Raw genomic sequence first — 27,724 nt, 5'->3', positions numbered from 1 at the left:
AATTATTGTAATTACAGGGTTGCCAGGTTGGTAGTGTGTTTGTCGTGGAAGGAGGAGGCTACCTTACAAACCTGGCAACACTGACGATGCGCTGGAGACAGCAGACAGTATGGCGGACAGCGAGAGTGATCTGGAGACAGACGGACTTGAATCAGCTCTGGACACTTTGTGTGAGAGACACTGCAGCGAGCACTCGACTCTGAAGAGTAAAAGCTACTGCTCTGAGTTCTGTGAGGTATGTTAGGACTCTTATTTATGAACTTATCTCCACAGTCTGCGTCTGTTTATATGCTAATGCTACTAGCTCTGCTTAGCTAACGTTAGCCTCCAGGCTAGCTGTGTTTATTGTGTAGCTAAACACTGAGGCTATAGTTCATCAGAAACACACTTTAATGGTTAACAACATGTAGATAGATGTACTGTAACTTCATGCAGTAGGATACTAGTGTTTCTAGATATAGGCCTGATGTTTTGATAATGCTTAGCTAGCTTTATAGCTAACTTACAGGCAGTTAAGTTAACCTTATTAACAGTGTGAGGTTAATATAGGTCTTCTAGCAAGCTGTGTTTCACCAAACTGTTGGTTATTATTAGTTTAAAATATGGTTTAGCCTGTTCTGCAATGCCTGTAGTTGAGATGAAATGCTAGGTTGGGTAAATAGTCTCTCATAGCCAGACCTGTCTATCTCCACAGAGCTGTGTCAGCACTACAAAACCAACAACTTGATCTTTCGCAATCATTTATCAGCAGTAAAGTTAGCTTTCTGATGTCAGCCTTGTTTATACGATATAGCAAATTCCCTTATTCCATCTGAATTACTTCACCATCCACAATCATAGTTTGGCCCACCTTTCCACAGATGTTCTGTTACCATGGAGATGTATATATTACATCATGATAACTGAACTGTGAAACATTACAAGATATAACACCACAGTGTATACCATGATAACTGAACTGTGAAACATTACAAGATATAACACCACAGTGTATACCATGATAACTGAACTTTGAAATATTACAAGATATTACATCATGGTGTATACCATGATAACTGAACTGTGAAACATTACAAGATATTACACCACAGTGTATACCATGATAACTGAACTTTGAAATATTACAAGATATTACATCATGGTGTATACCATGATAACTGAACTGTGAAACATTACAAGATATTACACCACAGTGTATACCATGATAACTGAACTTTGAAATATTACAAGATATTACATCATGGTGTATACCATGATAACTGAACTGTGAAACATTACAAGATATTACACCACAGTGTATACCATGATAACTGAACTTTGAAATATTACAAGATATTACATCATGGTGTATACCATGATAACTGAACTGTGAAACATTACAAGATATTACACCACAGTGTACTCAAGAAAGCTCTACAGTTTGCAAACAGTGATTAAGACTGTTTGAGACAGTGTTAGGTATGTGGTAGTTTTTTGTTGTGTACAGAGAATATTATAACAGTGTTATAAAAGACAAACATTTTGTATGGACATAGTATTGAATACCTATTCTCTATATAACGTTATATAACGTTATATATTGCCATGATTCATCCCGTAGATTTTGCATTTCTAACTCTGTATTGTTATTAGGCAGGTGCTTTTGATGTATCACTCACACCCAAGTGATTATCTGCAGTTTTGTGCACATCACATTCAAATGTCCCTAACCAATTCTTTAACTTTGAATACTCTTTAACTTTTATTAATTTTGAAGGCAGCACTTTATTCGGTGTGCTGTAGTGTTAAAAAAGGTTAAACATTTGGATGGATGGTTGGTGTTCAGTTTCCATGGCCATAACATTGGCTCATCACATTAGACTGTTATGGTCAACACAAATAGTGCCTCCTTATCCACAGGTTTATCCACATGTTCAAGCACATTGAAGCAAACTATGTTTGAATGGGCTGAGTTTTTTAAATGCAATATTTAACTGATAAATGTATATTTTATATTAAGTATTTGTGGTGATCAGAAATGACCCAAGTGTTTCATATTTCTACATGTCTGTGTTCTTCCTGCACAGTTGGTTGAGGAGTACACGGGGCAATGGCAAGTTCCTCTCCCTCAGCTGAAGGTGCTGCGGACTGCTCTCTGCAGTTTCACCAAAGCCACTGCTGCCTTCCCTGATGACTGTCAGCACATCCACTATGTTCTCAGCAGTATGGCCTTGTAAGTGGTTTGTTACATGTAAACTTGTTTTTTTTTAACTGAGGAATTCTTAGCCTACACTTTGAATATGCATACTGGTAATCTAAAACTAAAACAACCATACACCGTAGTGACCATACCAGCTTGTTTGCTTGTTGTTAAGAGAAATGCTGGAGTCCCACAGCAATAGCATACTAATGGTATTTTTTCTGCACATTTTTGCAAACCAGTAGAGCTACAGCTAAAAAGCTATTTGTGTGGATCAGCTGCTAAGTAGTGGCATGGAAATGTGGTCATTATTGTTTACTTCTCTTCGACAGTAGCACATGTATGGAAAATAACTGCTAAGGGTTTGATGAGCTGAATTCACTGATTAAGATGTTTCACTTACTGTGAGATGTTTTTTGGCACACTAATGTTTCTCTCATTGTCTTGCAGGAGCTTCTTCGAACTGATGCTGTTTTTCAGTAAAGAAGAATTTGTGGAAGAGCCTTTAAAAGACATCCTTGATTCCTTCCAGGTGACAAAAACTGACACACTGTCTCAATCCTTAGTTTTGTTATTCACACAATACACTTTCACAAGACCCAGCTGCCGTACCTGCCATGAGTTAGTTGTGAGTGTTAAGTAAAAATTACCAGCACCTAGCCAACATATCTAAAAACATATCTTAAAAGTCATTGTTATGATTGGTCATCTCACAAAAAAGGTTGTGTGTTTTTAAAGAAAATTTGAATTAACCAGTTTTTTACTATTCTTTGCAGGAGTGCCACTCTCAGCTCCTGAGGCACAGGAACATCTACCTTCAGCATGTGAAGCTGATCATCAAAGCAGGAGGCCCATGGGAGAATCCAGTGCTGCAAGGAATCCTGAAAGAGGCAGACTTGCCACCAAAAGAGGGTAGGCTCATGGTCATATTTATTCGCTGATATGGTATACACACAGAGAACACTGCGTGACTTGCTATTGATAAGACCCACTGAGGTTGTGTGCATCAGCAAACATGAACAGTTAAATAGAGAGATACTGGTAGAAGAGGAGAGGTGTGCACACAGCGTTGTGGAGCAGCAGTGCTGATTGATAGGAAGCATGACAGGTTGTGTTATAGTCTCCCCTTCCTGTCTATCATTCACTAATCATTATCACACTGCCAATCCACACACACAGTTCAGCTTCTGCTGTTTTCTATGTTCAACAGCATTTTGCTTGCAGGCTGTCATGGCTGAATGTCATGTGTCATTTACAATATTTGGTCAAATTTACAGTAACTTTCAATGCTAAGTCCAGTTTCTCCTAAAATGTATTAATCTCAACAGCTGACAAGATGTTTAAGCAAAACTAGTAGCTGATTGTAAGCATTTCTTAAAATGTTGTTTATGTAATGATTAAATACTAATATACCTAAGATTTACCAATACATCAAACCCTTCGCCATCATATCAGATATCAACAAAGCTCAAAGGCCAGTAAAGAATTCTAATGAAACCGACATCAGTGTTACTGTATTTGACATTACCTGATCCTACACCTGTATGTAAATACCCCCATATCAGATACATTAACTCATGTAATTCCCTCTCGTGCAGTTGAGGACTACTTAAGCTCAGAGTTACCAGTATTCTTTGAGCTGCGGATTCGCTATCTGCGGGCCTGTGAACGGATGCAAGAGGCTATGGCCCTGGCTAAAATCTGCCTGGAAAATCGAGAGGTTGGAAAGCATCTGTACTTCCATCAAGCCTACCTGACCTGCCTCTACAAGGCCTCACTACATGAACACCTTCACAAGGAGGTAAGAGACATAGTGTGATAAAGGGAAAGGATGGGAGGCATTATGGGGCTGTGTAGATGAATATATTTTACTCCTTTAGAAAAATAGATTATCAGTAAAATAAAATTGCAATTTGTCAAAGCCGTGTAATTCAGGTGAATGGAAGCTGGAAAACAACTGGAACCAGTTAAACAGATGATTCTTGTATTCCTGGTATCCCTCATTGACTTTAATGCATTTTGATTTATTTTGTATTTGGTGTATTTTTTTTATGCATGTATGCACTTCTACATATCTTCGTCCTCAGATGGCTGAGATAGATGGCCGTGATGCAGTGGAGATCATCTGCAACACAGAGAGCGTTGAAAAAGATGAGCTTCTATTGTCGCTGTGTAAAGCTTTCCTTACCCAGCAGCTACACAATGGAGACATGTACTACATCTGGTAAGAATGACCTTCAGACACTAATACTACATCAGACTATTCTCCTCAGTGTTCATAGCTGACATTACTTTCAGGTTCTGTAATTTACTCAGCGTTTGCTCAATATGTGTATGATAAATCTTGTAGTAAGGGGAGCTGTTGTCGGGATGCACAGTTTGATATTTTTGATTTGGTTCAGTACCCCCTCTGTTTACTTAGGAATTAGAACAGTTGTTGCATATTAACATATAACTGATATCTTTGGCTTGTCATCTGCTGCCTCCTGCAGGGACCTGGTCTTCATCTGGAGCAGGTTGCATCTTAGGGCCCATCCTTCCAGACATGGCTTCCTGGCCGAGTGCTTGCAGTTGGCTTCTTCTGCTACTAACGTCAGAGCCATCTTCCCCTTCATCAAACTGGTCACCACAGAGGTGCGACTGACATCACAGCAGCAGTTTTTTTTTCATGTTGTGTTTTTTTTCACACGGCTTCAGTTTTGTGTCATTGAGTCAAATTGAACAAATTTGTTTTTTTCTCATCTTGGCCCTTATCATTTGATTCTCCTATCCACCATTGTACCTTGTTTTAATCACTTGTTTGTTTCTGGACAGCTGGGGATTGAAGGAGTCCAGGTCTGTGTGGAGCTTTGTGCCAGGGCCCTACAGCTGGGTGACATGCAGGCTGACAGTGTGACCCAGTCCCTTGTCTGCAAGACCATCGCCTTCCTGCTACCTCATGACCTGGAGATCTGTCGAGCGTGTGCCCTGCTGGTCTTCTGCCAGGAACGCAGCCTGGAAGCTTACCGAACTGTCTGCCTGCTTTACATGCATCCTGACCAGGAGCCGCATCCCCAAAACAGCCCAGTCCGGACCAACGTTCGCTTCCATATTCTGCAGGTCAGAGAGGGTGAAGAGGGGAATATGTTATCTGATGTAATGATAAATTGGTTATATTAGCATTATGATTTGTGTCTAAAATCTTTGCATCTTTGTTTTCCAGATGCTCAAGGAGCGCCTGTGTTTTGACCCTGAGTTTTGGAACCTCCTGACTCTCAGGACCCATTGCTTGGAGCTGATGAGTGACAAGGTCATGAAGGCTACTGTTCTCAATGAGATGAAGGAGGAAGAGGAGAAGGAATACAGTGAAGAGCTGTTAATAAATACGTGTATTAATGAGTCATGCACTCAAGGTTTCAATTCCTGCCAGTGCTTTGAGGCTGCATTTGCGAACCAAGACCTCCCAGAGGAGCAGACTGTGGATGGAGAGACAGCAAAGTGTGTTGCCTCATCAAATAATGCTCTACTGAAGAGGAGAAAATGGAGGAAAAGTCTGCGAAGGAGAAACCAAGCTGTGTCCGACGATGAGGTCGACCATGGTGATGATCCCGAGTTCAAATACAATATCAAAGCCACCTCTTTAGGCAATAAGCCTGTGTATTCACTAAGACGCAATCACACTAACATGGACAATTCAGCTTCTGTAAAAGTCCCCCTAAATCGCAACAGAGAACACTTGTCTAGGTGTGTGAAGAGCCAAATTTTGAAAAGGAAGGGTCAGAAGAAAAGATGGTTGCAGGGTCTTCCAAGGCTGGAGCAGGTGCAGACAGTTAAAGAGAAGAAGGTCAAAGTTAAAGAGAAGAAGGTCAAAGTTAAAGGGAAAAAACGGGGTCGGAAGCCTTCACAGAAAATGGAACTCTCTTACCCTGATAATGAAATATCCCTTACAGAGGAGGAGTCTGGTTTTGAGGAGATAACTGACACAGAAGACAAAGAGCCGGAAATGCCTCACCTGGAGAATGAACTTGAACAAAAGAGTGAACACAAAGAGAATCAGTTTGAGCAGATGGATGATCTCGAGAAGGAAATCGGACATCCTGACCTGGTCTGTAGTAGCAGTCTCAATGAACAAACCCAAAACGAATCTCAAACAGGTCTTCCTGGTGAGCCTCAAGCTGCCATTCCTGCTGTCGAAGCTGATCCTGAGCTTGATGGTCCACCCTTAGAGTTATTGGATTGTCCAATAGAACTGTTACACAGCTACTCTCTTCAATCCAAAAAGCCTGATGGTGAGAAACTGCAACATCTAGAATCCTCGGCGCCAGATGAGGTTAATGGCGACACAGGACAGGAGCTCCAACCCACAGTGGAAACAGAAGCGTCAAAACCTGAGGTCAGTTGTTTGTCTGTAATAATTAAGTTCATAATTACTGGGCACATGTATTCCAAATGAATTTATCTTTATCTTGTTAGATGATGCAATAGCAGCATTTTGCTTTGAATAAACTATACTGCAGTGGAATGTGTGTTTACACACAGAATACTCTGACATGCACGGACATCGCATATAAATAAGGAAATATTAAGACATGAGGGGGTTCTAGTGTCTTTTGTTTGGAATTTTATTTGATAATCTGCTGACTTTTTCTGTTGAACTCATACAGTAGCACTTATTTCTGTGGTTTGTTGTCTTTTCTCCAGGTGAAAGCCAAGAGAACGTGGAAGGACAGAGTACTCCGTACTCAACAATATGCCCACTTGATGTACCACTGCACCCCCTGCCAGAAAGACTATAAAGGCTTGAATGTTATGAGGCATGCTCTCTCACACCTAAAGAGTAGGAAACTAAAATGTATACTCTGCGGAAAACGCTTTAAACAGCTCCCCTTTGCCAAAAAGCACATTATGGACCACATTGATGAAATGTCCAAGCAGAAACCCCCTGATAAGGAGCCATGCACTGAGGACACTCCAGCTCCTAATGGAATAGCAGATAATGTGAAAAATCAGCCTCAGGATGAAAATAAGACTTCCATTCCCGGTGAAGAAACTCCTGAACAGAAATCCGGAAGCAAAAGTAAATTGTCAAAACTCAAGAGAGAAGATCGAATCATCAGGAACATCCGCACCCTCATCAAAAAGACGTCTGTGCTTCACAAAAAGTGCAAGAACCCTAATGCAAATATATTCAAGCAGGTCGACTTCAAGGATGAGCAGGTAGTCATTAACGACGACCTGGTGATTGTAAGAGATCCAACTGTGATTGTGAAGGTGGGAGAAGAGGGGGAGGAGAAGCCAGCAGGAGAAAATGGCTTCGGCGTGGACATCACATATCACTTGTGCCCCTCAGAGTCCTGTGATAGAGTATTCTTGAGGGTCAGCAGCACACTAATAAAGCATGCCATCAAATGCCATATTAACGAAGAGAAGGTGCTAGAGAAGACTTTTGTGTGGGCCAAACACAAGTGCACAATATGCCTCAGGTAAGATCGTGCATCACAGACTTCCCTATGTAACGTTTAACGTGACCATCGTCACACATTTATCTGCTCTATTATTTAAAACAATCTTTGACTGTAGGGTACAATTAAAAGTCAGGAAATTGGATGGCTTGTACATCACAGCATCCATTGTATGAATGTATAGCTGGCCATCTTAATACAGTTTTCACAATTATACATCTAGTGCCAATCTAAATCAGGAATGGTGGAAATAGAGTTGAGTTCTGAGTCAACCAACAACACATAGTTCTCCTTCTGAGACAGATAATGTCAAACATGGAGGATGATGAGACACCAGAAGGATTTAATGCACCTTCCTATCTGAAATACAAGTTTCAGTACTTTCTTGGATTCCAGAGTTTTAAAGACTAGCCAGTGGTTCATCTTCGTAAACTGGCAAAGTTCACATAATGCAAATCGAGATCACAACTCCTTATTTGCAATGAATTGTTTTCAAATTTCACCATTTTTTTCTACATTCAAAAGAAGTTACTTTTATTTTCGCTTATTCAGTCTGGCTAAAGATCCTTTATTGCAAACTATGTTTTTGAGGAGAGCTTATCGTGCTGACTCTGCTTTCCTCCAACAGGCAGATACAGTTTCTCCAGCAATATAAGGCCCACATGAAGCTCCACGATGCTGCTCTCCAGCACTTCTGCTACCATCTGGAGTGTAACCAGCGCTTCACGACACTGCAGGAAACAAAGGACCATGTCAAAACTCACCAGCCCTTCAGACCTCAATGTCCAGTCACAGACTGTGAGAAGCTATTTTCAAGCTCTCAAGGTCTCTATGACCATGAATGGAGACACTACATCCCAGCGCCTCAAAGAGAGGAGCTAGAGTTGGGACTAAACCGACAGAAGAAGCAAAATCCTGAAGCTCCATGGAAGCAGAGAGTGAAGGTTGAGGAGGTGTGGCTGCAGAGTAAAAAAAGGTCGAGTCCGACCCTCGATCATGTTCAGGCCTCTAATCTTGAGGAAATGATCAAAACTGAAGATCAGTCTTGCGAAATAAAGGTCTCTGAAGACCTGTCTAAACCTGATAATTGTTCAGATAACACAGACAGTCATGAACCCACGGACGACAGCAAAGCCGCCGTCAATGGACACGAGGATAAGACAAGAAACCAAGCGTCAGAGCGAAAGATCTCCACTTCTCGCACTGGTGCTGCTGCAGCGGCTTCAAGTAGGAGAAGAAAAACGCCCATCGAGTGGGACCCCTTGAATGTCCGAGACCTTGAGGATTTGTCCACTTTGTCGGAGGGAGTCCAGCAGACTCTGGGAGAGCCACACATCACTGAGCACAAAACCTTCAAACCTGAAGATCCAGCATATGCCACTTTTGTCAAAGCCCCCTTCATCCGGCCGCCACCCTCCACCTACCTGGATGAATCTCTGCTCTCAATGCGCAAGAGGAGGGCCACTGATGTGGTTGCTCCAAGGAAAAATATTTACTGGGGCAATTATAAGAAAAATAAGGATCCTGTCCCTGAAGAGCAGCAGAAGCAGGTGGAAAATGTGGCTCCTGTGCACAAGATCAGGCATCGCTGTGACAAATGCCTTTCCTCTTTCAGCAGCTTAGAAGAATTACAGAAACACCAAGCCCTTAACACCTGCTCTGCGCTCTTTGGCTTCGATTCCGACGATGAAAGTAAGTATCCTTGTTGCACTGATTATAAAGTGGATCAAGCCATTATTGTGAGGATATTTCTAACCCACTTGAACAACTGGATAATCAATCTGTTTTTGGTTTTATTTTTCAGGTTAGTGGTGAGAGAGGAGCTGCAACTAGGGTGACTACTGTACTCTGCCACCTGGCTCAGGGCAAGCACTCAAGATAAAGGAACACTGGAACCCTTTCCTAATACTCAGATACAGTACTGAATACCAGATGGGAAACAAAGGGGACATATGTGCCAAAATGGTTAATTGGAGGATTTTTTTTGTCTCTTAATTTAATTGATAGAACCTTTTTTGAAGATATAATTTTGACAGCTAAAACTAGTTTTGAACGCATTGTTTTTCCTCAAAACATCATCAGTGTGCACTTTGTCAAGTAGGTAAAACAAACATTTCTATGATAAATTGATATTAACTTGCCTTTTCGAACAATATTGGCTATAAAAGAAATGTAGTTTTCTCAGCAGATCTAAATGTAACACTAAAAAATGTCTGGGAACTGACAAAGCAAATATTGCCCAAGACAACCTCCCTAGAATAAATAAACACAATATTTGTGTTCAAATACTCGGTTACATACCGCCTTAAAATAACTTGAAATCTCAGTATTCCTATTTTAGACCACAGAATGCCAGTGTTTTAATGACAAAACTTTGCTGCACTCACTAAACCGTGGTGAAGTTTTAGTAACACATGGTGTTATATGTAACTGAAAGATGTATTTTATTTATTTTTGACACTATCAAGTACATGCCCATCTGGGTCATATACTGAAGCCTTTAACTGTCAGGTAAAGTGCGCCTGAATGAATGTTATTTTTAATCACCATTTAAAAATTGACATTCAATTTGAACTACAGCTTTTCTTTTTTCTGGCTTCACTAAGCCGTTTAGGATCAAGTGGATTTAAATAATTTTACATCTCTTATATTGTAATTTTTACGACGATTATTGACAAATGAAATGGGTTGGCATTAAGAATCTGGCTTTTTTTTCTCCTCATGCCTTGCTGGCAACACTAAGTGGCAGAAGGTGTCCTATCATACTCCCATATGGGACTCCTTGCACATTTGGCTTTCCCACCTGTGGTGTTCAAAATGATGCCATTAATTTGGTTTCAGCTTATCATTTGAAAGATCTATCCTATTTTGTCCTTTAGAGTATGGATTTACATGCAGTATATCATAAGCAGTGTTTGCAACTGAATGAAATATTGTGAAAAATCATGTTAATTGGTGGAAAGATGAGCTCAACGTGTGTTGCCCTCTCTGGTTAGCATGATTGTTTTATTATTGTAGTCTTCCAAATGAATCATGCACAACTCTGAGCTTTGGTCTCCGTAGAGGATGTCTCACTAGAAATAATAACATTGGATATGTGGTGGTTGGTTGCATCCTCTTTCCACATCTCTATACTGTTAACATTTATTTTGATTCTAAATAAACCCTCCGAACCGTTGTCACATACAGCAAGCTTTCAAACTGTAAGAGAACGTGTGTTCAGCATAGTCAGGACTGGGTTTGCCTTTGTTAACTAGTCTTCTGGTCATGGTATGACAACAGGAATAACTTACTCATTAAAGCCGTGACCAAAATGTGTGAAACCATGTAAATCTGCCTTCATACTGTCACACTATTATTCTGTACAGTATACAAATTATTCACAATTGTGTTGGTGCCAAGACTGAATCACAGTGTTAAGACTCTAGGTAAAGATAAACATTAAAATCAGTAATACAGTACCAGTTTGCTCCATGACCATGTCTGTCGCTATGTAGAATATTTCACATTGGTCTTCTGTTATGTACATACTTTTGAGATGGTTGATCTGTTTAATAACTTTTTAATGTAATGTTTTTATGGGACTGTGCACTTAAACCTGCTTATTTATATGTACAAATGTTAATATATTGAATTTGTAAAGGTATTGACGATTCCCCATCTATTTTTCTTAAAGAAAGTGATTCAATTTGTTTGAATAAAACAAATGAAACTAAGTTCGTTGTCGTGGATGATACTTGTGTTAATGGTTTATAATATTTTTGTTGCACATTCATGTATATCATTTTTCATCCCCTTTAGTGTCATCTGCTTCTAAGTAGATAGTTACATGCAATGAGATTATACAGTAAAAGAGACGGCAGACAAACTCATTACATATTTTATTTATTTTTTAGTTCGGCATTGCATATTTACTATTCATAAACATATTGCTTTATTGTTCACCCCAGGAAAGAGGAAAATATGATTATATCAGAATTGCTTGTTTAAAAAACTTTTTGCATCACATTTTCCTGATACATGAGGTAATTTTGAGAAAGTACAGGGATTACCAATATACGTAAATAAAACCCCTTCTGTCCATTTTATCACACAAAGTGTCTTTTTTTACTATCAGTCACTCAAAAATTGAGTTAAGTGTAGTAAAGCCAAGAGTGCACTTATCACTGAATATGTATTTGCAGAAAAAGTGCAGTCTATTTTCCAGACTGAGGTGATGTTTTAAATCTATTGCACATATTGTATTCCAATATTATAGTCTGACTGACACTTTATTTGTCTAATTGGGGGGTTAATAAGGGTAAGAATTAAGGTCAAACTATTTCTTATGGCTGAGCTTACAGGCTAGAAACACAGCAGTGAGAGAGGCAGCGACTCCTGCTACAGGCCAGCATTCAAGATTGAAGAGTATCCCCAGAATCTCGTGCAGCAAATGCATTCCAGTTTTAACACATGCTAATTCAACCATATGCTTTGGTGCTGCTTATAGCTTAAGGACAAACAGTTATAATAATGTGCATGACGATGTCTTTTCAAAGGAATATGGACTGTGCAGACTGAGCTGAAATTGTTATACACAACATGCATGATACAGAGCATTGATGACATCAAACTTAATATTGTTTCCACTTACATTTTCCTTTGACCTGAGATAAGAAAATCCTTCAATTATGGAAACAGAGAAAGGCCCTTAAATAGAGGTTTTTCTAAGCCACACACTCTTTCATAAACATATACAGTAATTATATTAATGTGTGGGCTTCGCACTGGAAGATTTATGTTAAAAATGAAGAAGTCTTACAAATGTTTAAGGCCAGGTAAAATGGAAAACTAACGGAAGTTGAATTTCAATGTTCATGAAAAAGAGATGAAAAGGATCCTGTACAGTTTTATAGGCAGAAAACTCGACATACCGACAATCTACACACTCTAATCAACACTTAAACTGCTACATTTCATTTTATTCATGACTATTGTTTCCACTTCCCGCAGACACCCTGGAAATAGCTGGATACACAGCCCATTACTCTCATACTAACCAACAATGAACAGTTTTCTTTGTGAAAAAAAAAAAGTACAAATATGTCTGAACAGCATTCAGAGTTGGTGACAAACATGCAAAGTGTCAGAGTGCATCCCGAAGGGGTGTCGTTTTGATAAATATTTCTATAATTAAAAATATTACTATATATCTTTTACCAAATAACTCTGCTAAAAACACAGCAGTAGCACTTTTCCAATTTGAAATGGAAGACCTGGATCAAAAAGAGGGGTGGACAACCACACAGGTTCATGTGAAGGAAGGAAGAAAGTACCACTAGGGGTTAGAAATCAAAACTGATCAAGACATGCAAAAGTCTGAGCGCTGTAAGCAACTAACTGTTTTTTTTTTTTAACTCAGAGACTAGATCCTATAAAGGATATTAACCACAAAGATGGGGACTTGAGAGGATACAGCCCCTCATAGCCACTGCACCACACTACAGTTCCAGTCCAACTGTGCCAATCGATTGGCAAGATAAGTGACAGTAGCATCATCTAACCAGATTGTGTTTGTCCAATGAAAAAAAGAGCTTGATATAGATGTTTAGAAAAGGAAATAAATGATCATACATTTCTTTAAAAATCCTTAAAAGGCTAACATCTGGTGTTTTACAGCCACAGGCAAAGTTGTGTTTAGATTTTAGTATTTAATGTCAGCGGGGTAGGATGATACACGAATGATCCATTTCAATGAAGTGTTAAAACTTCAAGAGCTATCACTTTCTTTCCCTGTAGAAAACAACATCAACTTGTTTACATCTGCAGGTTATAATGACGGAACCAGCTTTGTGGAGAATCTGCAGCCCACCAAACATGAATAAGTCGGTTTGTAAGTTCAGAGGGTTTTGATATGGCTTATCAAGGCAGCGTGTTTGTATCATCTCAATCTGCTCTGATTAAAATGCTCAGCATAAATAGCCCAACGAGTGATGTAGTGACTGAGAAGATCATGATAATCTATGACTCCTGAGTTGTTGACAAGGTGTTTAAAGACTAGGACTGGAGAGCATGGATGCCATATTGTTATTATTATTATTATGCAGTATGCTTTTATTAAGTTTTCTATGTGTTAATTTACTAAAAATAATTTGGGAAATGTTCAGGTTTTGATCAGAAGAACACGTCGCACATCTATTTCATGAGACAGGTTCGTAGGAGAGAGACGAATAGTTCAAAGTAGTAGTAGTAGTAGTAGTAGTTGCAAGAAAAATCTTGCACACTGACTTGTAAAAGTATATTAGGGCGACTAAATGTACCTTTTCAAGTTACGTTCTGAAACGTTGCATTTAAAATTTACTTTTGCAAGTTTGACAGTGTGCAGGATTTTTTTTGCAACTTTTGAAATATTCAGACTTTGACATTTTATATAGGACTTATTCTGCTGCAGTACAAAGTTTCTGTGTGCAACTTGATTTCTAAAATAGGCTCTCTGTTACTTCAAACCAATAAAGGTTGAATGTACAACTCATACACAGTATATATCTTCCAAACAAAGGGTGTAGGAGCTTACAGTAAGACCTTAAAGCTAGGATAAGCCTACAAGAAAAGTATAATTCGATGGTACAGTGCAAATGCGCCCCTCTCACCACTTGGATTTACAGTTTGTTTTGCATAAAGAACCATTTGCATGGTTGAGGACCAGTGGATTGCGTTTGGCAAGCACGTCATCGTGACCAACCTTCTGGTCGTTTAAGTAGATGCAGCTCAGTAGAAAGCGGAGAGATGTAAAGAGACGTAGCATATAGCTGGACGTGAATGCATTTGTGTGTGCGTGTTGCTCAGTGGGTACTGTTGCTGCTCCAGTCGTAAGGGAGGAAGCTGACTTTGGTCTTCCCAGCAGAAAGGACACCCTGCAGGCTGGTCTTCTTTGGAGAGTCACTCATGTGCTCCACCACCCACTTCAGCAACTACAAGAGAGACGAGGTGGGAGAGAAAACACACGGCGAGGTTCACAGTGGGTTGACGGTCATTGGGCTGATATTAGTATTTTTATATCATATCATCTCTTTGCACCAGTGTATAGTTATTTTAACCAAGGATTGTGACATGAAGTATATTTACTCAAGTACTTACTTAAGTATATTTTTGGGGTACTTTACTTATGTATTTTCATTTATTTTTATTTCTACTTCTACTCCACTACATTTTGGAGGCAAATATTATACTTTTTACTCCACTACATTTGTATGATAGCTTTAGTTACTGGCATATTTTGATTATTAATAAAACATTTTAATCAAAAAAATAAATAATGATAGGTTGTATATTAAGTAATACAATTAGCTCCACCTTTACCAGCTGCAACATTAAAGTGATGTACACATTAATGCATCACTAATTATAATCCAGTAATATAATATATATATGATTCTGATTCTGTATAATGAGTACTTTTACTTTTGGTACTAGTATTTTTATAAACTGCAGGACTTTTACTTGTAACAGAGTAGTTTTACAACATAGTATTGCTACTTTTACTTAAGTAAAATATCTACTTCTCCACCACTGCCGTTATGTCTGTGAATACGACCACAAGGTAGGTAGTTGGGACTCAAAATTACCTTTTCATCCGTTCCTCCAAAGTCAGCTTTGTACCACTTGAATATCTGACTGAGTCGCACTTCTTTTTTCCCAGAATCCACAATACATGCGTCGTCGTTCTCCAAGAAGGCCTCAGCTGCTGTGCGGAGCTGGCTGTCAATGTCCTGATAGGGTCGAGTAGATCAGAATTAACCATCGAGCTCTTAATATTTACCAGATATATTTTACATACCCATTATACCCCAGAAGTATATTCAAGTATATCTGCTTACCTGTGGAGTGTATGTTTTAATTGGTGGGCAGCCCTTTGAGCCACAGTTCAAGGCAAAATGAATGAGGGGCTCAGCATCTGGAAGCGCCACCTAGTGGACAAGATGGGAAATGGAAGTCAACATTACATTAGTTATTCCTCATAAAAGTGTCATTGTTGTAAATCAGTGAAATGTTCAGCTGTGATTTAACAGGATGTCTGAATACTTGGAGTCGTGGGTCTGTTTTGGAGAAGGGCCGTAGAAGCTGTGCGACACCTTTCCTGTTCCCTCTCAGAATGCCGTTCTCAATGTCCTGTAATGTGAACACTTCTCCTCCAATCAGGTAGCTCACATAGTTGAAGAACTGTAAATGGGACAGGAAAACATATTTTGCTTAAGTACATGTGAATTGAATCAAACATTAAGAACATCTTACTTACAACAAAAAGTTAAGATAACACATCTATTCATGCCACTCAGTATGAATGTTTTATCTTTATATATTAGTGTAGATCAGCACCAAAACTGCTGTACATAAAGATACCAGGAAATGCTGTTGATAGGCTTTAGGGGTTCCAGGAACACCCGTCAGGAAACTCTATAGTGACTCTGTGAGATGTGGTAAAGACTGGGGATGAGTGCAGCCTACTCTGTATCTTTGCCACATGTTGGTGGGGGCCCCCAGGCGTAGGTACCCATGGATGACCAAGGCATTGTAGATGTTGATGAAGAAGGCCAGCTTCTCCTCCCGACTCAGCGAAAGCAGCTCCACCCTCTGCAGCTGAATGGCGAGCTCACAGTAACGCTCAAAGGCCGGGTTCACTGACATGCCCTTGTAGTCCACAGACTGTGGGAGCGAGGACAACACATACAGCCATGTTTTTCCAAATAAGCACGGGTAAAGCAACCACAGAATCACTTATATGTGACCGATTTTGTCATTTGGTTTAGGTCATACAAATGTACGCTAAAATCATGCAGTAAAATGTCTTAAGAAAAATGAACATGTCTCATGAAAAGGCCTCAAGACTAAAGCCCACAAGGTAAACCTGTGAATGCAGCACTTCGCTCCATCTATGCACATGCAACTTCAGGAAACAACTTGCGCAATGCAACAGAAAGCAGTGTATGCCACAAAATCATAACTTTGCATTAAAAGTAAGCAAACATTCAAATCTCTGAGTCAGAAGCCCAGAGTTAATGAGGACATTACCTTGCCATCGGCAGAGAGATGCTCGGAGAACAATTTCAGAATCAACTCCCGTACAAGCAAAGAGAGCTCAGCAGCTGAGAGACAGAGAGAGAGAGAGAAAGATGATTAATGTTTGATAAGTTCAATAGCATTTTCTGGTGAGCTGAACGAAACCAATATCTGAATGGTAAGGGCAACTCTGTTAGCATAGCCCCAGAACCTTGACAATTATTGGATCTTTTTAAAAGACATACTCAATTGTGTTGTAATGTAAAATCAACACAGTTCATCGCCAGATGTCTAGAACATCAGTAGGTGTATATTTAACATAGCTGTGAAATAATGCCATGGAAAAAAAATAATGAACAAACTGCATAAAGACCAGGGTAACCTTGATGTTGTACAAAATAGATTATTATTAAAAAACATTACCTGTGAGAAAAGAGAGCATTGCAGATAAATCCAAGAGGAAAAAAAACAGCCAAGCATAATAACACTAACACTCACAAAAGCAGTGATTCTAATCACCTCTGCGTTGTACAGCATGGATTAGCTTTGTTAATTAGCCTCTAGAGGTGTGCAACATTCAGGTAGAGATACAATACAGAGCCGAGCAATATGTCTTACCACCACAGAACAAGAAACGTCTGAGAAGAAATTATAACCTCTGTCAAAAGATGACACCAAACCTGCAGAAAAGCAAACATGGTTTTGAAATAGGGCTTCGATGATATATATGTTTTCAGGCCATTTTCCTTTTTCCTTCAGCTGCTATCAGAATCAATGCAGGAGTTCTCAGGTTAGCGTTACAGAATAACTGAATTATTGGACTGAATTTACCAAAATATTAAGAATATATTATCAAACACACTGCAGTCTTTTTTTTGTTTAGGTAATTTGAAGGTCGAGCATAGACTTTCATGCTCACACTGCATCATAGCCATCCTACAGGAGGTGGAAGTCACTGATGGAATGATATGCATTTTTTATGAGAGGCCGTATATCAGATATATCATTAAGCCCTACTTCAGTTCTTCCCACCACAAAGCTCACTGACATAATACACAGACCCAAGCGAACCAAAAGGGTCATATACCAAGCCAGCAGCAGAGAAAGGACAGAGGTTAAAGAGCACTGGGGGTCACCAGTCAGCGTGAAACTGGAATGTGTGAAGCCCCAAAGCCCGATCCGGTCCTGACCTACCCGGGATGGGACTGCAGGCTGCCGTCTGTCCTGCGTTGAGGGCTGAATGAGGGTCATCCTCCAGCAGCCTGAACAGTGCGTCTTTCCCTTCTCCAAAACTGCCATCCTGCTGCCCACTGCCACGCACACTCACCATGTACTTCTTCTGCAACAATGCTTGGCCAGTATTACAGGCCTCACCCCTGGCTAGCACACACATGGCCAATTCAGTGAGTTTCCAGATATCCGAAACAACAAAATCAAAACTGACACAACACTGAAAGCCTGTTTTGCTGCAGGTCTACAGCCTTACTTACCCATGCCCTTCTCTTTCTGCAGCCAGTCAACCAGTTGATCACCTGAGAAGCTCTTTTTGTACACTGTCAGTCCCCTCCTAAGACTGCCAATCACACTGCCATGTTTGAGGTCTTGTACCAGGTCCGCAAACTCATCTTTCTCACACATAAACTCTGTGAGGGCAGGAATATGCCAAGCCACACATGTACAAACACACAAAAATGCACATGTTCATACCCACATGTGTGAAAGAATATGAGCAGTCCAGCATGGGCGCACAAAACATGGTGGAAAAGGAAGCAACCTGAATGTTACAGAAAATATAATTTTTACATGTAAGCCCGGCAGATATGATGGAGAAAAGAAGACTAAATATTGCACACAAAAAAACTTATGTGTCTTCTTAAATTAATAATTCATGAGGACAAATTAACAGAAGATAACGTGCACATTTTAACATGCAATCTAATACAAATGTTGTTCAACATGGCAAAATCTGTAGTATGTCCATCTATTTCAATCCAAAATCCAGACAAAACAGCATTGAATCCAAGTGGGTCATTTAGATTGACAACTACTACTATTAACGTAGGGCTACAGTGGCTTATATGCACCTTAGATCAGCCAAAGCCGGCCAGTATTGCTGAAACAATGTCCAAACGACATAATCAAGACTATTGAGGGGGCTAATGGAATGAAAGCTTTAACATAATGATATAAATATGGATTAGAACAAAAAGATCTTTCTCTACAAAAGGCTGTGTAAGCACCCCTTTGGACAGACTTTGTATACACAGTAGGGAGCTTAATAATCACATACTGTATAATGAGGTACTGTGAGGCAGCCTGGTGCTGCTGGGGCTCATCCAAAGTGTCAAGTTTCCTGTATCAACTGTCTGTGTTGGCAATCGTGACAGGAGATGAGCACACACACACACACACGCACACACACCTGCTATTACCGGAACGTACCAGCGTGCCCATGTCAGCACTAGCTGTAAACTATAGTCGAGCCAATGCCTCACATTAAGGAAGTTTCCCCCTCAGTGTGGTTCATTTCACCAGTTGACAACCCATTTCTGAGCAAACTAAACCAATCTGAAACTGATCTCGTTTTCAAACTAATCCTAATCCATTAAGCAATTAATCCACCAGGGACACACTGTACAATAACAGTTAAACACACCATGAACTGTGCATTAGAAAAGGTTAAGGTATTAAGGACTGCAGGATTCATTTCTTTTTTTGCACCAAATTCACCGATTATATAGTTGGCTGTTCCCACATGTGAAGGCAACAAAATGATCTGGAAAAAGACCAATAAATCCCTCACCTCCATCAGTCTCCCCAGACATGTCCTCTGGTGGGTTCTCCTCTGGTAGTGGTGGAGCATCTGCTGGAAGAGGCTCTTTCTTGACCAGATTCACCAACCTCTGGAGCTCGTCAGGAGCCTGAGGGAGTGAAGCAGATCCACACATCCATACAAGTTTAAACACAATTTTGAATAATAGTAGACACAATTAGGATTTTAGGAAATAAACATTACACTAAGTTCACTAGTGTTCAACTCCTTCTCACCAATTTCTGCAGGTCATCGTTGCCCCCAACATGAATATTGTTAAAGAAGATCTGAGGGACTGAGGTGCGTCCTGTCAGTGCCTTCACCCTGGCTATTAGCTCTGGATGCCTTCCCATATCCACGTCAACTACTGGTACTCCCAAACGTCCCAGGGTGGCTTTAGCCCGCATACAGTGTGGGCAGCCCGGCATGGAGTACACTGTTACCCGGCCCAGAGCGCTGCTCTCAAGCTCCTCCATCTGCAGCAATAACAGAAAGACAAGAGGGCAAAGAGTTTTAAACTTTAGCTTTTCCAGAGAATATTGGCTGAGCTCCATGTTTTTCCCATCAATGTTGTGTTTTGAATGTGTGCAAATTTACACAAAACATTTCATCAGTAGGTGCTTTACATACTGTATGTGTTGTAGCCTATATTCATGCATGCATACACATGAGTTTATGTAAATATGTGAGATTGCTTTTGTGTACACACACAAAACATTTTTCTTTGTAAGAGGAGAAATTTGATAGTAAAATCTGAGGTTTCAAATTTGAGATTCATTGTAACGCCCTCCTTTGATGAGATCTGGCACATGTTGGATGCTTACATATCTGGTCTACCTCTACCTGAAAAGAGGAACTCTTTCCTCTCTCCTACACACACAATGGAGAATCTGTTTGTCTGATTGAGATTGACCGGTGCCAGTTATGTGTAAGGGTCATGGATTTGGTCCAATTGTGCTATGTGTTCCCTGAGGAAGGATACAGTTCTCCAAATAAAAAGCTTTTGCACAATACTGAAGGAATCAAGTTCTTGTCCTACATTCTGTACTTTTAGAGTGGTGTCCTCCCAGCCAGTCGAGGGATTCAAACCACCTTCAATGGCTTCCAATCAAGTCCTGCATCAACTATAAACTCCTCATTCACACATACAAATCCCTCCATGCCCTTCCCCCTCAGCGCCTAACCGACCTTCTCCACCCTGGAAACTAGGATCCTCTGACACCGGTCTGCTCACCATCCCCCCCCACACCCAGCTGAGAACATTCGGCGACAGAGCCTCCAGGGTCACAGCCCCCGACCTCTGGAACTCTCTCCCTCCTGAAATAAGAAATGCTTCATCCCTGGACACTTTCAAAAAACACCTCAAGCGTCACCTGTTCATCAAGGCCTTTGACCTCAGCTGACTCTTCCTACACATCACTCTTCAATTACTTAGCTATAGTTTCTCCTCTGTGTTATTTATTAGTATGATTTTGTGTGCCTCCTTTGTAAAGCGTCCTTGGGTTTCTGAAAGGCGATATATAAGTCCAATTTATTATTATTATTATTATTAAACAAGCAATCTCACCATCCTTTATAAGTTTTAGAGAGGCGATTAGGAGGAGTTGAGGAACTTGTTTTGCCTGACTTGGGAAATGACTGGTGCAATTTCCTCTCAGCTCATTTCTGAATATCTGCAGTTGAAAGCAGGCCAGTGGTGTGATGTGTATTTCAGCTATGTCAAAACTGGTTTTCTATGAAACAGTTCCTCATTTCATCATGACACAGCTTTACTGGCAGCAGTCAGTTCAATATTAATCTAGGCTTATCAAGTGCTGGATCAAACCACACCTCATGTTCATGTTTGTACAAATAGTTCAAGGTACAACGTTGCTGGTTTCTCAGTAATTGAGCAGTGTACTTTCACAACACAATTTTCTAATTTTAGCATCGGTTTAGTACCGTTCTATTAACACATCCCCCCCTAAATGGTTTAGGGCCAAAATACATTTCTGATCTTCTGCTATGTTATGAACCATCCAGACCTCTCAGGTCATCTGGATCAGGTCTGCTTAGTGTCCCCAGAGTCACAACTAAACATGCAGAAGCAGCGTTCAGTTTTTATGCACCAAATATTTGGAACAAGCTCCCAGAAACCTGCAGGACCAGCTCCAACTCTGAGTTCTTTTAAATCAAAGCTTAAAACGTTTTTGTTTGCTGCTGCCTTTTATTAAACCAGATAATGATCTTATACTGCACTAGAGCTTTTACTCGTGTGTGTTATACTCTATTTTAGCTTGTTTTATTTTCTAATATTTCATGTTCTTATAACTGTTTTAATTATGTCCTAATGTTCTTTTGCACTTTGTCGCAATGTTCTTGAATGTTTATGTAAAGCATTTTAAATTGCCCTGTTGCTGAAATGTGCTCTACAAATAAAGCTGCCTTGCCTTGTAAATCAGTTATATGTGATAGTAACTGATTGATGGAAGATGACTACAGATAAACCAACAAGCAAGGCTAACATTATATTAAATTCACAAAGTTTGTTATGGGGCTACATCTGTTTGTTTCAATAACTGAACCCACAACACCAATTACACAACACTAATATGTTATATTAGCAAATAATACTTTATAATATTACCTTTCAGTGGCTGAAAAAAACAAAGTTGCAGGTCTCTCAGTAATTTAGCCTTGCAATTCACATTTCCTGAGCAGTGCACTTCACAATTTTCTAATTCCAGCATTGGTTTAGTGCTGTTTTCCTCATGCAACTCTATTAACACATCCTCCTGTAAGCCAAGTTATATGTGATAGTCATTTTGTTATGGGGTTACATCTGCTTGTTTCAATAACTGCACAGCAACATCACCAATTACACAACTCGTTTAGTGACATATGAGTATATAACAGTGAACAAGCTGCATGGTGTTAACAAGCTATTATTATATTAGTGAATAATAAGGGTTACCTTTCAGTGGTTGACTCCTCTTGCTTTATTCAGCAGTAGAGTTTTAAATCGCACAGCTGCTCCCTTTAGTCCTGTTAATTAAAACATATTAGTTAATGCATAATGTTGTGTACACAGCCAGTTCAGAGGTCTCTTATCTTGCAGGTAGGTTACCAGTCTGCTCTGACTGCAGGACATCATCATATGAGCTGCTCTGGTTAAGCTAGCTAGCTATGTTGTGTTATGATGCCTTCAGGCGCTCCTCGTAAACGCGCATTACTATTAATCATCAACACCCATAATCTCAATTACCATTACATGAGATTGTTTCCCCCCTGTGAAACTCCCTTCTGCCTTTTAGTCCTGGATGAAATTTGTATTCCTTTTTAATATGGCCAATACAAACATACAGAATTGTGTATTCATTTTTTTTTATTCTTATTTTATTCTAATGTTTTTATCTATTCTTGTTATTATACTGCTTATTCGCAAATTCCAAAGCAAATTCCTAGTGTATACCTCTACACACACCAATAAACTTGATTCTGATTCTTGATTCTGAACTTTAAATCTTGTCAGTTGTCAATACCAGTTTATCCAGTTTAAGACACAGCAGAAGGTGTGACACATCGGTGTATTTATTATGTTTGTGTGTTGCCCTAGTGTCAGCCCTGGACCTCTGCCAACAGTTACAACTTGGAGAGATATTTAATAATAATAATAATAATAATAATTATTATTATTATTATTATAGTAATAATAATAATATTAGAGACTCTCTGTTGGCTTAAAATGTGGCAATAAACATGTGTAGCTTGTTCCATTACAAATAATGTATTGGTTACACACATTTAATGCCATATAGGTAAAAAAAAAAAAAAAACCTGGGACAGACAGTATCGAGTTAGAACTGAGTTTTTTTTTTTTTACTGAACAAATTAAAATGTCCAAACAACATGGCTCATAGATCATTGCATTAGAGTAAAAGGACAAGGTGCATACAGAACAAGAACAGATAAAATAAGTAAAATTATACATGGAAATAATAATAAATTAAATTAAGGGCTGTACCTGTAATTCATATTCTTCTATTATACTGAGAAGTTTCAATGCATTTTTGTTTTTCATGACTTTAAGGGCTTTTATGTAAAAAAGAAACTCAGAATGAAACACATTAAACCTATATGTTTCACTTTAATATAATTGGATTTGTGCAAATAACATTTTCCAAGAATGAGAATGTTATTCACCAGAAAGTCATCTTTGTTATTGTCCATGACAAGTCCATAAACAATGTCCTTTTGAGAGAAGTTTCCCAGATGAGAAACTTTTGGGAAAAGCCAGTCATGTATTTCATATCATCATATAGAACTGAGTAGTTAGGGTTGTTTTTTCAACCGAGGACTCCAAAGATTCCTATAACATTAAATGCATCTTCTTGGTCCTACCCATATGACCTACCGTAGCAACCGTGGCTTTGTGCGGAACGTTTCTTTCTCCACTAATACATGTTTCTACACGGACACATTTCTAATTGGACACAAATGGACGCAAAGCAAAGAGCAGAGGAGCCTAATATTTTTGTTTTGCGGTGTTGAAGATGCCTGGACTGTCAAACGTAGAGCGAGCTGGATGTGCAAAGATACTGGCGTTAATGCCAAAAGGTGACGTACTGTCTCTGTGTGACACCGTCACCAACAAGATGATCGTTGTGGAAAACCTGACAGGTAACTCACCTCATACTCTCAATCTGTACCAGATAAGTTAACTATGATACTATTAACCTTAGCTGATTATAGTTAACTTTATCGTGTTTAACAAGCCAAACAAGTTAATGTCAAAAATATACATTTCATATTACAGACTATAGGAGTACGGACGGCACTGTTGTCCAAAACAGACGCTTGTGGTCGTGAACTAACACTATAACACGGAAGTTAAACGAAAGTGAAACTATAGCTGGTGTTATATATATAGTTCTTTTTTCATTTTTTTTTTTTTTTTTCATGTCAAAAATGTATTTCAAACTTTTAGAATTTAGAATTTAGAATTTAGAATTTAGAATTTAGAATTTAGAATACAAAAAAAAAAAAAAAAGAAAGAAAGAAAGAAAGAAAAAGAATGAACACGTGGACAGTCAGAAATAAGTAGTATTTACATACAATGACATTTATAAGTTATAAGAAAGTGAAACTACATTTTTGCAATTCAATTCAATTTGCTTTATTGGTCATGACTGTCAGGTGAACAATATTGCCAACGCGTCAATTCAATAATAAATACAAATAAAAAAAAGAACAAAATAAAAACAAAAACATATATACATATATACATAATGTTATAGGAATCATTGGTGTCCTATAGGTTGAAATACACACGAACTACCCTAACTACTCAGTTCTATCTCGATACTGTCTGTCCCAGGTTGGTTTCTTTCATATATACAATTCATTAAGCAAATTACAATATATAGATATTTAAAAAGAACATGCATTTAAATGGAAGAAAACAATAAAGAAATATTTAATGTTTGTTGTGTCAATAAAACAAACAAACAAACAAATAAAAAACAATTAATAACAATATATTGTAATATCAAAGGATAAATGTAAAAAAACAAAACAACAACCATGAAGTAAATGTCAAAAGACGGCTTACTGTCACTTTGTGACACAGTCACGAATAAGATGATTGCTGTGGAAAACCTGACAGGTAAGTTAACGTTGTGAGAAAGTGAAACTATAGCTAACGTTATATATATAGACAATGCCTCAGCCATGAACTAAGATACGTGTTGCACAAGTTCACCATTAAAGAACTAATGAATTACCTTTTCAAAAGGGATATTGACATGAGATGACACCATGGAGACACCAAAACCGTGTTGCTGATGCTATTTCTCTTCTGCCTAAAGGATGTATTATGTTTATAGCAACCAGCAGCCAGCCACCCCGACCCCTCTCAAGCGCACACACACAGTCACATGATATTGATCTTGCCCAGTTATGTTGGCTTTTTTAAAGTTTTCTTTCTTTCTTTCTTTATTTTATTTTTATTTTTTAAATTTATTTTTCTCTCCATTTTGTGATTATCCATATTTTATTTTATTTTATTTTATTTTATTATGATGAAAAGAAAGATAAAAAGGAAAAAAATAAATATATATATAAATATATAAATATAAATATAAAAAAATAAATAAAGATCCTCAACTGGGCCATGCTGCCTCAACACCAACTGGGCTCCTCCTTCTCCTCTCTCCTCCCTCCAATGATTGCCTATGGATAGAAAAGGGCAAAAGCCCTGAGCTATCAAACCGGGCTCACAAATTTACAATTAAAATATTATGTTTATCTGTTCATTTAGAGGCCATGGAAACAATCCTCTCCTTCACTAAAGATGCTGAGGAGTTCCTGAAAAGGAAGAAGGTTCAACGCGACCTCATATTCAAGTATCTGGCCAAAGAGGGTGTGATAATTCCCCCGAACAGCGAGAAACACCAGCTGGCGAAAAGGGCACTGGAGCTCTGGTCGTCTGGGAAGGTAAGTTAGGGACATGAGGTCAGGTTGACCAGCCCTGATATGTTAACATGGTTGAACATATGGAGGTATTGTTTAGGTAAGATGGTGATACTTCATAGGGTGTCAATAATTAGCTGTTGACCGCATGTGTTATTCGAACATGCCTACTAACAAGTAATCCAGGCACAACATGGCAATGTATTTGAGTTTACCAATAACATCTAATTTCTTTAAGGCCGTGGTTGACCAAAGTCTTCCAAGACAGACAGATGAGACCAGACAGAGACCGACGTCCACACACGTGAATGTCGAGGTGGGCTTTGACCCACTGGCCCTCGGCCATCAGTTCTGCCAGTGGTTCTTCCAACTCTTAAACAGTCACAACCCCTCGCTGGGCCAGCCGCCTCAGGACTGGGGACCACAACACTTCTGGCCAGATGCAAAGCTATGCCTCCTCGCCAGGTAAGAATGCCATTAAAGGGAATTGAAATTAAAGCTGCTGGTGATGTGTGGTTTGTTAGCTTCTCTGTGTTCATGGCAGTTATGCATTTTGGGCAGGACTTGGCTGCACTAATTGTTTAATTTTTCTGCAAACAAAAATGCCTTCATAGTAATTTGAAAGATGGGATAAGAACAGAAAAAATCTACACATAGGGGCTTGAACTTGACCTGTGTTTTGGGGAAAATAACCCGGAGATGTTGTGATGACAGAGCTGTCTCTCTTTCTCAGAGCTGGCAGCGTACAGATGGAGGATTTCCATGGTGCTGATCTGGTTAGCCGTCGTCTCCAAGCCTTGACTAAGCAAGAGCACCTCCTCCTCAGTCCCAACCTGGAGCCTCTCGGCCTCAGGACGCTGGCCTCCCCCCACGGCCTGGTACTGGTGGCTGTAGCCGGCACCATCCATAGAAACGGAGTCTGTCTGGGCATCTTTGAGAAAATATTTGGCCTCATCCGCTCCCCGCTGGAGAACAACAGCTGGAAAATCAAGTCTGTCCACCTGAAGATCAAAGGGCAGGATGCTCTGGGTGGGAAAGAGATAGTAGCGCCTGCTTTGAGTTACAGCTCCACCACTGAAATGCAGCTCCTCTGCCGCTCATGACACTCTTTCTTTCATATTCTTTATCCTATAATGTCCAGGCAGTTTGTTTTCAGAGATTGGAACCCAGCGACCTGTACTTGACAAACCTCTCTCCTGCCTTTTTGTTTAGCATGTCAGTATGTACAGGTAGGTGGACACTGTTGCATCTAAATCTACTTGGCACATCATTGATGTAACATAAAGACACGACAAAGCTTGAGAGAAGGTTCCCTTATTGGTTTCTGCTGCATCTTTTTGTGGAATTCTTTTTTTTATTAAAATATACTGTACATTGATGCAAAGTTTGACTTTGGCATCCGTGCCTTTCGTACGATAAAATGCAAATGGATGTGCTTTTGTAAATATGTATCATATATATATAAAGGTTATATTAACACTTGGGTACACTTTATGCTCTGTAATGACAGGTAGGTCACTACTTGCAAACAGAAGAAATATTGTGTGTGTGTGTTCAAATGGCTCTACATGGTCAATTAAAATTGATTTTGAACATAATCTGAGACTGTTGTTCTTTCATGGGAGGAGTAAAGGTCAGTCTGTAATACTTACAGATGTAATTGATTAGTATTATGTCAAACAATCCCATAATCGCACAAAGGTCGGTTATGGATATATCTCAATGTTTAAAATGTATGTATCAAAATATCTCAGATGTGATATCCTTTCTATACAACAGTATTTGAGTTCTTTCTCTCATTGTTGT

The 27,724-nt window shown here is 39.3% G+C and overlaps 3 protein-coding genes across 5 annotated transcripts; 2 read left to right on the top strand and 1 right to left on the bottom strand.

Annotated features, from left to right (window-relative positions):
* Positions 1–61: 61 nt before the first annotated feature.
* LOC119499945 (zinc finger protein 292-like) lies at positions 62–11,336 on the top strand. Its single transcript, XM_037789257.1, has 12 exons — positions 62–235; positions 2,067–2,212; positions 2,630–2,711; positions 2,956–3,091; positions 3,778–3,980; positions 4,267–4,403; positions 4,672–4,813; positions 4,994–5,278; positions 5,382–6,551; positions 6,860–7,641; positions 8,249–9,312; positions 9,425–11,336. Exons 1-12 carry the CDS (start codon positions 110–112, stop codon positions 9,427–9,429), a joined length of 4,278 nt encoding a protein of 1,425 aa, XP_037645185.1. The 5' UTR covers positions 62–109; the 3' UTR covers positions 9,430–11,336.
* A 153-nt stretch (positions 11,337–11,489) lies between these two features.
* Positions 11,490–24,189, bottom strand: zgc:152951 (uncharacterized protein LOC569013 homolog). 2 transcript variants are annotated; one of them, XM_037789259.1, is made up of 12 exons: positions 24,137–24,189; positions 22,422–22,492; positions 19,705–19,944; positions 19,460–19,577; positions 18,147–18,299; positions 17,851–18,036; positions 16,669–16,742; positions 16,105–16,302; positions 15,682–15,819; positions 15,477–15,566; positions 15,225–15,368; positions 11,490–14,570 (listed from the first exon to the last, which is right to left on the bottom strand). In XM_037789259.1, exons 3-12 carry the CDS (start codon positions 19,942–19,944, stop codon positions 14,442–14,444), a joined length of 1,470 nt encoding a protein of 489 aa, XP_037645187.1. In that variant the 5' UTR covers positions 22,422–22,492; positions 24,137–24,189; the 3' UTR covers positions 11,490–14,441. The 2 variants fall into 2 exon arrangements, with proteins under 2 accessions (XP_037645187.1, XP_037645186.1); XM_037789258.1 differs by lacking the exon at positions 24,137–24,189 and adding an exon at positions 22,575–22,658.
* c13h3orf38 (chromosome 13 C3orf38 homolog) lies at positions 23,861–27,516 on the top strand. Of its 2 annotated transcripts, none has more exons than XM_037789260.1 (4): positions 23,861–24,127; positions 25,767–25,942; positions 26,157–26,383; positions 26,652–27,516. In XM_037789260.1, the coding sequence occupies exons 1-4, from the start codon at positions 24,001–24,003 to the stop codon at positions 27,019–27,021; spliced, it is 900 nt and encodes a 299-aa protein (XP_037645188.1). In that variant the 5' UTR covers positions 23,861–24,000; the 3' UTR covers positions 27,022–27,516. The 2 variants fall into 2 exon arrangements, with proteins under 2 accessions (XP_037645188.1, XP_037645189.1); XM_037789261.1 differs by having other exon boundaries at positions 23,864–24,127; positions 25,767–25,929; positions 26,204–26,383.
* The last annotated feature ends 208 nt before the right edge of the window (positions 27,517–27,724 follow it).

Source organism: Sebastes umbrosus, chromosome 13 (assembly GCF_015220745.1).
Source record: "Sebastes umbrosus isolate fSebUmb1 chromosome 13, fSebUmb1.pri, whole genome shotgun sequence".
NCBI lineage: Eukaryota > Metazoa > Chordata > Actinopteri > Perciformes > Sebastidae > Sebastes > Sebastes umbrosus.
This window is presented reverse-complemented; position numbering and strand designations above follow the sequence as displayed.

Bases quoted from the DNA above. Each gene is read 5' to 3' on its own strand.
- LOC119499945 (XM_037789257.1), top strand. From the start codon at position 110: ATGGCGGACAGCGAGAGTGATCTGGAGACAGACGGACTTGAATCAGCT. The intron at 236-2,066 runs GTATGTTAGGAC...CTTCCTGCACAG, and splicing joins ACTGCTCTGAGTTCTGTGAG to TTGGTTGAGGAGTACACGGG. The intron at 6,552-6,859 runs GTCAGTTGTTTG...TCTTTTCTCCAG, and splicing joins CAGAAGCGTCAAAACCTGAG to GTGAAAGCCAAGAGAACGTG.
- zgc:152951 (XM_037789259.1), bottom strand. From the start codon at position 19,944: ATGGAGGAGCTTGAGAGCAGCGCTCTGGGCCGGGTAACAGTGTACTCC. The intron at 18,037-18,146 runs GTAAGTAAGGCT...TGTGTGTGCTAG, and splicing joins GCAGAAAGAGAAGGGCATGG to CCAGGGGTGAGGCCTGTAAT. The intron at 16,303-16,668 runs GTAATGTCCTCA...TCGCTCCCACAG, and splicing joins ATCTCTCTGCCGATGGCAAG to TCTGTGGACTACAAGGGCAT.
- c13h3orf38 (XM_037789260.1), top strand. From the start codon at position 24,001: ATGCCTGGACTGTCAAACGTAGAGCGAGCTGGATGTGCAAAGATACTG. The intron at 24,128-25,766 runs GTAACTCACCTC...CTGTTCATTTAG, and splicing joins CGTTGTGGAAAACCTGACAG to AGGCCATGGAAACAATCCTC. The intron at 25,943-26,156 runs GTAAGTTAGGGA...AATTTCTTTAAG, and splicing joins AGCTCTGGTCGTCTGGGAAG to GCCGTGGTTGACCAAAGTCT.